The 11,086-nt window shown below is 41.5% G+C and overlaps 1 protein-coding gene across 7 annotated transcripts in view; it reads right to left on the bottom strand.

Annotated features, from left to right (window-relative positions):
• Positions 1-11,086, bottom strand: part of DTNB (dystrobrevin, beta) — a 285,440-nt gene that overhangs the window by 47,925 nt on the left and 226,429 nt on the right. For all 7 annotated transcript variants that reach the window (XM_011950445.1, XM_011950464.1, XM_011950471.1 and 4 more), the window contains 3 exons: positions 7,253-7,338; positions 6,249-6,362; positions 925-1,021 (listed from right to left, as the gene is read on the bottom strand). In XM_011950445.1, coding sequence (XP_011805835.1) covers positions 925-1,021; positions 6,249-6,362; positions 7,253-7,338 — 297 coding nt within the window. The remainder of the gene's footprint in view (positions 1-924; positions 1,022-6,248; positions 6,363-7,252; positions 7,339-11,086) is intronic.

The following is an 11,086-nucleotide window of genomic DNA, read 5'->3' as shown; positions in this document are numbered from 1 at the left end:
AGGATGGTCTCGATCTCCTGACCTCGTGATCCGCCCGTCTCAGCCTCCCAAAGTGCTGGGATTACAGGCTTGAGCCACCGCGCCCGGCCAACATGTGACTTCTTTACCTCCATGACTGTAAGCCAATTCCCATAATAAATCCCCTCTTAGATATCTTTATATATATTCTACTGGTCCAATTTTTCTGCAGAACCCTAATACAGGTTGTCTCTGTACTACTTATTGAAATAGGACACTTAATATTTGTTAAGTATTTAAGTGGAATATTTGAAAACTTGTCTTAACAGAAACTTTAAGGCCAGGAGCAATGGCTCACGCCTGTAATCCCAACACTTTGGGAGGCTGAAGTAGGTGGATCACCTGAGGTCAGGAGTTTGAGACCAGCCTGGCCAACATGGCAAAACTCCATCTCTACCAAAAATACAAAAAAAATTAGCCAGGCGTGGTGGTGGGCATCTGTAATCCCAGCTACTCGGGAGGCTGAGGCAGGAGAATCACTTGAACCTGGGAGGCAGAGGTTCCAGTGAGCCAAGATGGCACCACTGAACTCCAGCCTGGGCAACAGAGTGAGACTCCATCTCAAAACAAACAAACAAACAGAAACCACTTTAAGTAGTTGAGAAACATTATTCATTTGTATATAGCTAATATCCTATTTATAAACATTTTTATGTATTCATAAAAGCAACTGCTCAACATGTTATCCTACTTCCAGTTACAAGTTTTTTAATAATCTGGCTTTGCACTAATTTACATGACTTTTATACCCAATTAGGCTAAATTTATGGAAATTTATCTGAAAACTGATTCTAGGCTAAAGTCAAGCCTTTAGCCTCATCCTATTCTGACATCACAGGGAGGCAGCAGCTGAGGCTTTGGTGGGAGAAGAATGACAAGAACTGAGCGTGGGCCGCGGGCTCTTACCTTCAGCAACTTCATCAGCTCTTCTAGCTGGACCATCAGCTCCCGCCTGCTCTCTTGCAGGGCCGACATCCTCTGCTCCAGTTCATCCTTCCTTTGCCTGTCCAAGAGGAGAAGCCCATCAGATAAAGAGACCCTCAAAGATGGATCTCAGGCCAGGTGAAATGGATTTCAGACCTGATCCTGCTACTTACCAGTTATGAGACGCTGAGCAAGTCATTTAGCTTCCAATACCTCATAAAATGGTGATAATGTCTGTTTTGCCTACTTTCCTGGACTGTTCTGAGAATCATAGGTAAAAGTGCTTTGGAAAGTTTACATGACCATATAAAGATATTATTCATATTGCCAGAATGAATTAATGATCAAAAAACTCTTTAGAAAGTCAATGCTTTTCGAAAAATATATAAAATCAGTCCAAATTTAGATTAATAGTGGATAAACCATATTAAACTGCTCAGAGAAAACAGGGTTCAGTAGTAAGTACTTCTGACACTAGACAGATTCAAGAAGGGTGACAGATCAAAATGGCTCCCTGTGTCCAAGAACAGTCACTTTTCCTTGAGGATACATTTTACACCATCTAATCTAGCTCAGTATGTCCAAAACCAGACTTAAGATTTTTCTCCCTAAATGGTTTTCTTGTCTCTGTCTCTTTTTTTTCTTGTCTCTGTCTCTTTTCCCTGTCTCTGCTATTTTTCCTTCCAGGTGTCATGGTTGAAAAACTCAGTCCTCTTTGTTACTTTCTTCTTTATATCCCATATTCAATCAATAACTCAATTCAGATCATTCTTTCTTGGAAAATTTATGTGCCTATCTTTCTATTCCCATTTCTCACGCTTTATCTAAGCACTCCTTACCTCAAACATCAAACAGTCTCCTTGTGTGATTAATTCTGCTTTTTTTGTGTGTGTGTGATGGAGTCTCACTCTGTCACCCAGGCTGGAGTGCAATGGTGCGATCTTGGTTCACTGTAACCTTCGTCTCCCTGGTTCAAGCGATTCTCCTGCCTCAGGTCTCCTAAATAACTGGGATTACAGGCATCACCACCATGCCCAGCTAATTTTGTATTTTTAGTAGAGATGGAGTTTCACCATGTTGGCCAGGCTGGTCTCAAACTCCTGACCTCAAGTGATTCACCCGCCTCAGCCTCCCAAAGTGCTGGGATTACAGGTGTGAGCCACCGCACCTGGCTCTTTCATCTTTTATGGTGAGGAAAAAGCAGTGGAATAGAAGTCAACAGCCTCAAAGTTGAGTATCAGCCCCAGTATTTAGCAAATATGCAACCTTAGACAAGTCACTTAGCCTCAGTTTTCTCTCCTCTAAAAGGGGACTAGTAACAGCAACAATATTCTGAGGATCATATAAGGTAATAAACATGAGGGTGTTCTATGAACTTTAAACTGCTGCTCAAAGCAAAGCTATGTTCATTTCATCATCCCATAATGATCGCAACAGAATTTCTAGCATCACTGACCCTTGCCTGCACAATCTAGACCTATGCTGTCTGTCACAGTAGCCACTAGCCATGCCTGACTACTGAGCCCCTGAAACATGGCTAGTCCGAATTGAGATGCTCAGCAATTGTAACATACACACTGGAATTCAAAGACTTAGTGCAGAAAAAAGCAAAATATCTTGATCATGTTTTAATACTGATTACACGTTGAAAGGATAATATTTTGAAAATATCAGGTTAAGTAAAATATAGTATTAAAATTAATGACACCTATTACTTTTTGGTTTCTCAATGAGGCTGTTAGAAAATTTTTAATTACATATGTGGCCTGCATTTCTATCGGAGAGTGCGGCTCTAGATCCCATCTACATTCCTATCCTTAGCACCTCACCTCCTATTTTATGCCCTTTGTGTCTGGATCTCTAGCTTATGGTTCACTTTTCCTAAGTGGGCTCCATAATTATATAACTCACCTTCCAAATCTTATTCATTCATGTCTGACCCAACATCACTGTCAGGAAGCTGCTCCTGATCACTGCAGCAGGGACTGCTTGATTAAGCACTACAGTAATTAGTGTTCCTCAGTGGTACTTAATTTACTTTACTCACTGCCATTCCTACCATGATGCAAAATCCTTGAGGTCAGGGATGGGCCTTACTCATCTCTGCATGTATTGAAGGCTGAAGAAAATATCAGGCATCCAGTATCGCCTAATTAACATCTACCGAACTTACCAAAATCATGATTTGAAACTCTCCAAGGGTTTCCAATGACCTAACAATTAAGACTTTCTAGAATCTGATCTCAATTGCCTGGCAAATTGTATCTCCTATCACTGGCACTCTAAAGATTGATGTAATGCATGATTGAAAAGAAATTTTTAGTTCCAAGACTCTTTCCCTTTTCTGAAATGTGCCATAATTATTTGGGGGAATCATGCTGAACCCCAAGCACACTTCCAATCTGAAATGTTTTGTCCTATACTCCATCCAAATCATTGTCTACTTTTCATGGTCTAGCTCCACTTCTACCACTTCCATGGGTCCGAATGCTTCCAGAGGAAAATGAGACACACAAAGGTGGTAGAGAATGAATATAGATATAATGCCTATATTATATAGGTATTATATATGTAAAATATCTTGTGTGTATATATACATTATATTATATATATATATATTTCTCTGCACAGATTTCTTATCCATACTGTTTATTGACATTGCGCAATATTATTTAACTGACTACCAAATTATTTTATGTTTTGTTCCAAAACCAGATTATAAGTTTTTAGGAAGGACTCATTGTCTTCTAGTCTTCATACTCCCTAAACTTCCAGCGCAGTAGACTCTTGAGAAGAAGGATCTACTCATTCAATGTTCTAGGAAGACTTCCTTCCCTGAACTCCTGAGCCTGTACTGTGTGTGACCAAACAATTATGGTATAAGGTGAAAATGAATGAGCTACAGCTACATCCAACCACATGGAATGATCCTAAAGGCTAATATGGTGGGGGGTAGGGGGTGGACAGGGAAGTCCTCTGGGACTATCCCCACCATATTAGTATAATATTTCTATTAAGCTCAGAAAACAAAAGGCAAAACTAAACAGTTTATTACATAGGATAGTGATAATGTGATAAAACTGTTTTAAACACAAGGTAATGATAAACCAAATTCTGGATAGGGGTTCACCCAGTGGGGAAGGTGGAGACAAGGAAATGGGGTAAGGGAGAGGTACTTCTATGGATGACATTGTTTTAGTCATACATGAGTTCTCAAATAGGATGTGGGTTCATAAGTATTCATTTGACTATTATGCTTCATATATGTTTGTCACACGCACATCTGTCATACATTTTATCGTAAGCAACATACCATTAAAAATAATAATAAAGGAAGAAAAGGCAACCCTGGTGGTCAAGGCTCATAGCCACTCACCCTATGGGTGAAGTTGTCCACCTTGTTTTATTATACTAGCTGGGTACTGGCAGTCCCAGGCCTCATACATACTGATCAAAAGCAGACAGATGTCAGATACCTACAAGCGGATCCAGCCCTTTATGTGTCTTTTGATAAGCAAAAGTTCTTAATATTAATGTAAGTGATTTACCAACTTCTTCTTTCATGGTAATTCTAAGATATTACTTTCTATTCCAAAATCCTGAAGGCATTCTCCTACTTTTCTTCTAGAATTTTTTTTTTTTTTTTTTGAGACAGAGTTTCGCTCTTGTTGCCTAGGCTGGAGTGCAATGGCGCAATCTCAGCTCACCGTAACCTCCGCCTCCCAGGTTCAAGCAATTCTCCTGCCTCAGGCTCCCGAGTCTTCTAGAAGTTTTAAAGTTCTGTATTCATGTCAAATCCATCTGGTGTCAGTTTTTGTAATTAGTGTGGGGTAGAAGACCAACATGTTTTGTACATAGGCATAAACAACTGTCTCAGCACACTTTAAAATAGTCCGTCCTTTCTTCAGTGATATAGGAACTGCTTTTGAGGTTAAATACTTTCTGATTTCTCCACCTTCAGACCGTTGTTGGTCTCAGATTACATTCCTGCTTCTCGCTATCCTATGTGACATTCCTGGACTTAGCCCTGCTACGACATCTAAGATATCTTTCAGATCCTTCCAGCTTAACTGAGCATTTTCAGCAATCCCAGTTTCAGCAACAGTTAGACTCAGGATGACAGGCCTTTTTGCTTTTCTAGATATAAAACCAGGCACTAGACAACAGGTGCATCTTATGCCAACAGCCTAGACTTACAGTCTGCCCAAGTCAGCAGCATTGGTGCTCCCATCCTCCCTAGTACGACACCAGCTGCACTATGCCCAGACGTGCAGCAGTGAACCACAGAGACACTCAAGTCTCAGCCTAACTACATGAGGAAACTAAAATAAATTTTTAGGAGAATGAAAATCTCTATACATCTAATGATTTTTTTCACCTGCACCAGTTTAAATTCTTTATGACTCTACTATGACAACTTTTATTGATGATCTAAATCTAAACAGTAGACTCTACAGAAAACAATAATCTCCATTCTCTGCGAAAAGAAACAAGAGGCTACACAGAATCCCAGATAATAGCAAATTAAAAATCAACCTAAACAGAAGGAACCCACTATTTGAAAATCTAGAGATCTGGTAAGAATCAAGTCACTAAATGTAGTTTCCATAATGTCTTAACTTACAGAAGAGTGTGTATGCATGCGCGTGCACACACACACACACCCCTTCCTAAGGCTCATAGGCAATAAGACCCTAATAATCAGATCATTTCTGTGAAGACTTCCCCATTCCCTCCAAAACAGTGTCAAACATGGTGGTAACACTGCTCTCTAATCCCATTCTCATTCTATGTCCTTAGTTTCCTGATTCTTGAGACACTTTGTTTAGCAGCCATGGTGCAAGGGTTTCATGTCTCAGAGACATATGTGCACAGGAAGCATCCTTCTCCTTTGGCAGAGCCCTGCACTGACTGTAAAGAGCCAGGAAAATATACTCAAAGGAAAGGCAAAGCATTCTTCCCGCCAACTGTCTCTAAAGTCAGACAAATTAGCAAGATAAGAAGAGGGACTGCAGCACAGTGGTCTTCTTAAAGCAATCACAGAAGTATAAACAGTGCCCCGCTGGTCCCGGAGCTGGGAGACTGGTATTTACTAAGTTCTATGATAATGGCTGACATTCGTAGAGTGATTTCTAATGGAACCCAGACATCTGAAGCAGTAACAGAATGGGTAAACTCTGCAGTGGTTTGCTCTCACAGGATTGTTTATACTGAACAACAGATTCTTCCCCACTCCTTTGGTTTCCTCAGATAAGTTCCATCCGTAGTAGATTACATGTGGGAAGTGGTCGAGTGTCCCTACTCACCTCAGCAGCCGCAGCTCTGCCAGCAGCGTGGGGTTCTGCTGTGCCTTCTCAGGGGTGGGCTGGGAGGCCTGCTCGTGTTCCAGGCGGAGACGCTGAATCTCCTGCAGGATCTCTCTGGAAAGGACGTGTGAATGGAAAGGGGCTGCACAGTGCTTCTCACTCACGCCCCCTCTTTCCCTATTACAAGTTTTCAACTCTAGCAGCGCCTCCTCTACCAATCTTGTTCTGATTGCTTCCAAATGGCCAAGAGGTGAAATGGACACCTTCTCAATACTGCTTCACCTGACATTTCCTCAACAAAGCAATCCTTTGTGGTGGAAAAAGTCATAAAAATACTCTTCTCAAGGACCTAAAAAATCTCCATGAAAGGAAAATTACAGTCAGAATACTTTATTTACTCTGTTCCACTCAGGGAGGAGGAAAAGGAAACTCCTTGCAACCTCCTAATGCAGGTCCTGTGCTGACTTCCCTTAATCCTTACCTGCCCTTTCCTTCCCCCTGTCCCTGATGCCCCAGTGGACAGCTGTGTTGCTGGCACCTATGCCTATTACCTTAGGTCAGGTCTCCTCGTCCTGGCTTCTACCTTTCAGTACATAACGGTGTGCTGTCTGCTCTCTGTGCCTTTAAATGGCTTTTCTTTTCTTTTCTTTTTTTTTTTAAGGAGAGACCAGACAGTCCTACATAGCCTAATGGGTCAGGACAAGATGACTAGATACAGCAAAATGCTGCTAGGAAGCAGAGTGGAAAATGCAATTGTGAGAGGGGGTCACACGGATGGGTGGGAGAAGGCCCTGCTAAAAGGAATACCCTGAGGGCAGGTGAGCAGAGCTGAGGACTACCAGAGCAGACAGACACAAATGCCCAGGGCATTCCCTGGACTTGGGCTAGCCTAGGTTCACCAAGGCAAGGTCTTCCTTGGCGGTCAAAAGCCACCTAGTATCCAAGGAAAATGATAATCAGACAATCCTGGACTTTGGAAGTGGGCTCAGCCTCCGCGTTCTTACCTGTTTTTGTTTTCCAGTTCTGCAATAAGCTGTCTTTGTTGTTTGTTGGCATCAAAGTTAAAGCTCAAGTCAGTGGGAGGACGAGTCTAAAGTGGGGAAGTGGGGAGAAAGTTTTTTTTCTGAGCCAAATATACCCAGAGTTCTAGATCTGTTTTTAAAAAACAGATTTTTGACATATAATTTACATATCATAAATCCACCCGTTTTAAGTGCACAATTCAATGAGTCTTAGTAAATGTAAACAATTGTGCAACCAATCATCACAGTCCAGTTTTAAAATATTTTCCATCACCGCAAAAAATTCCCTCATGCAAGTTTGTCACCAGTTGCCACTCCCACCCCCAACCTCAGGCAGCCATGCATCTGCTTTCTGTCTATAGTTTTGCCTTTTCTAGAAACTTCATATAAACACATAGTCTTTGGTTTCTGGCTTCCACTTAGCATAATGTTTTTGGGGTTAATTCATGTTTTTCCATGAACTAGTAGTTCCTTTTTTTTTTTTTTTTGAGATAAGGTCTTGCTCTGTCACCCAGGCTGGTATGCAGGATGCAGTGGCATGATCACAGCTCACTGCAGTCGAGAACTCCTGGGCTCTCACCTTGGCCTCTGAGTAGATGGGACTAAAGGCACACGCCACCGTGCCTGGCCTAGTAGTTCCTTCTTTTTTATTGCTGTGTAGTATTCTATTGTTTCCAGCTTTTGGTTATTACAAATGAAGCTGCTATGAACTTTCATTCACAAGTATTTGTCTATTTTCATTCTCTTGGGTAAACATCTAGGAGTAAAATTGCTGAATTATATGATAACCATAATTAACATCTGAGGAACTCCCAAACTGCTTTCCAAAGTGGCTGTACCATTTTACAATTGCATTAATAACAAATGAGATTTCCAATTTCTCTACATCCTCATCAACACCTGTTGTTTTATTTACTTATTTTTATTTTATTTTTATTTTCTTGTTACTTTTTTCTTTTAACCATCCTACTGGGTTTCAAGTTCCAAATAGTGAGTTTTTAAAAAATTAATATATAATTTTCCTACCATAAAATCCACTTTTTAAAAGCATATAATTCAGTAACTTTTTTCTTTGAGACAGAGTCTCACTCTGTCACCAGGCTGGAGTGAAATGGTGTGATCTTAGTTCACTGCAACCTCTGCCTCCCAAGTTCAAGCAATTCTCCTGCCTCAGCCTCCTGAGTAGCTGGGACTACATGTGTGTACCACCATGCTCAGCTGATTTTTTTGGATTTTTAGTAGAGACAGCGTTTCACCACATTGGCCAGGCTGGTCTCAAACTCCTGACCTCAAATAATCCACCCACCTCAGCCTCCCAAAGTCCTGGGATTACAGGTGTGAGCCACCACGGTTGGCCCAATTTGGTAGTTTTTAATGCATTTATGAGATTGTGAAGCCATCACCACTATCTAATTCCAGAATATTTTCACCACCCCAAAAAGAAACAGCATACCCATAAGCAGTCACTCCCCATCCCTCTTCCCTCGTCCCCACCTCCATTATCCGTCTCTATGGATTTGCCTATCCTGGATATTTCACATAAATGGAGCCATACAATATTGACCTTTTACGTCTATCTTCCTTCACTTAGCAAAATGTTTTTAAGGTTCACCCATGTTGTAGCACATTATCAGTACTTCATTCCCTTTTACAGCTGAATAATATTCCATTATATGGATATACCACATTTTGTTTACCCATTCATCAGCTGATGAACGTTTGGGTTGTTAGCACCTTTTGGCTGTTTTGAATAGTGCTGCTTTGAGCATGTATGTTGAGATATGTTATTATTTCTCTTGGGTATGTACCTAGGAATGGAATTACTGGGTCATATGGTAACTGCCTTTTGAGAAACTGCCCAACTGTTTTCCAAAGTGGCTGCATTATTTTACATTCCTGCCAGCAATGTATCAAGGTTCTATTTTTTCCACATCATCCTAATGGGTGTGAAGTGGTATCTCATTGTAAGGCAATTTGTATTTCCCCAGTGACTAGTATGTTGAGCGTACTTTCATGTGCTTACTGGCCATTTGTAGATCTTTTGTGGAGAAATTATGTGGTTGTGATGTGCATATCCATCGATATTTCGGACCCTTGTTAACTCCTTTAATAATATGGTAGCCAGGCCGGGTGCGGTGACTCATGCTTGTAATCCAGCACTTTGGGAAGCCGAGGCAGGAGGATCACGAGGTCAGGAGTTCAAGATCAGCCTGGCCAACATGGTGAAACCTCATCTCTACTAAAAATACAAAAATTAGCCGGGTGTGGTGGCAGGCACCTGTAATCTCAGCTACTTGGGAGGCTGAGGCAGGAGAATTACCTGAACCCGGGAGGTGGTGGTTGCAGTGAGCTGAGATTGTGCCACCGCACTCCAGCTTGGGTGACAGAGCAAGACTCCATCTGGGGGGTGGGGGAAATAATATGGTAGCCAATGAACATGAACAGGGAAAAGGGATGACTAGGTTGTGGCTCCCTTTTATTGATTAACCAGAAATGCAGCTCTCACCGAGGGCTCCATGATGACCCTGCTTCACTCTGTATACTCTTGGCTCTGCCTGAAACATGTTCTACCATGAAGACCTTGTCTCCTGTCTAGAGCTTGAAGATTTAGTAAATCTTTCCATGTGGCATCTTCTAAATAAACAAGGGCAAAAGAGCATAGCAAATCTGGGTAGGAGGCTTTTTACCAAATTACCAAGTACTTTTCTTTTTAAAAGAAAAAAAAAAAAAAAAAAAACCCAAGATGAGTTTTCTTCCTCCAGAGAAGCATGGACTGGCAGCCTACTGAGTAAATTTTCTATATTGTAGTCAGTCTTGTGAAAGCCTGAGTTGAGTCTCAGAAAAATACCTTGCTTGAGACTGAGCCTGGCTGTGAAGAACAGGTTTGCAATTCCTGAAAACTGGAGCTATAAGTAACAGTTGTTTAATAGAGTGAGACTAAGGAAAATGATGGAGGTAAGTTCCGAAAGAAATTTGCTCCATATGACGACGAAAAGAAGCCCTGTGGCATTTCTCTGGAAGTATCTAGAGAAGCTTTCTGGTTTTGAGTGAATGCAAAGCCAAGGGATCTTCCATAGAGTAGGTTAATACAGGAATCAAGTCATTATCAATAGAGATTCCTAATCAGGTAAGACTGGTTGGCTCCAAGAAGCACTGTAATGCAAATATAAGGACGTAGGGGTGGAGGAAGGTTCCAATCCTGAGGCAGCAGTTCCCCCAGGGGCAGCTGGTGTCCCGGCACTGTTGTGCACCTCCACCTGCACATAGCAGGTTGGACTCCTCAGTGGTGAGTGTCCAGTGATGGCATATCTCACTCAATCAAACTTTAAATACAGTCAAGCATACATTAAATAACAGAAACTTAGAACTTTTATCTATGTACAATTTTTTTTTTGAGATAGAATCTCACTGTGTCGCGCAAGCTGGAGTGCAGTGGCATGATCTCGGTTCACTGCAGCCTCTGCCTCCTGGGTTCAAGTGATTTTCCCGCCTCAGCCTCCAGAGTAGCTGGGATTACTGGCAAGTGCCACCATGCCCGGCTAATTTTTGTATTTTAAGTAGGGACAGGATTTCACTATGTTGGCCAGGCTGGTCTCGAACTTCTGACCTCAAGTGATCTGCTCACCTCAGCCTTCCCGAGTGCTGGGGTTACAGGTGTGAGTTACTGCACTCAGACTTTATTTACAATCTTAAACACCATAATGCTCATGAAGAAAGAAGAAGAAGAAAAAAGAAGAAAGAAGAAGAAGAAAGAAAAGAAGAAGAAAAGAAGAAAGAAGAAGAAGAAGAAGAAGAAGAAGAGGAAGAAGAAGAAGA

Source organism: Colobus angolensis, unplaced genomic scaffold (assembly GCF_000951035.1).
Source record: "Colobus angolensis palliatus isolate OR3802 unplaced genomic scaffold, Cang.pa_1.0 Scaffold109, whole genome shotgun sequence".
NCBI lineage: Eukaryota > Metazoa > Chordata > Mammalia > Primates > Cercopithecidae > Colobus > Colobus angolensis.
This window is presented reverse-complemented; position numbering and strand designations above follow the sequence as displayed.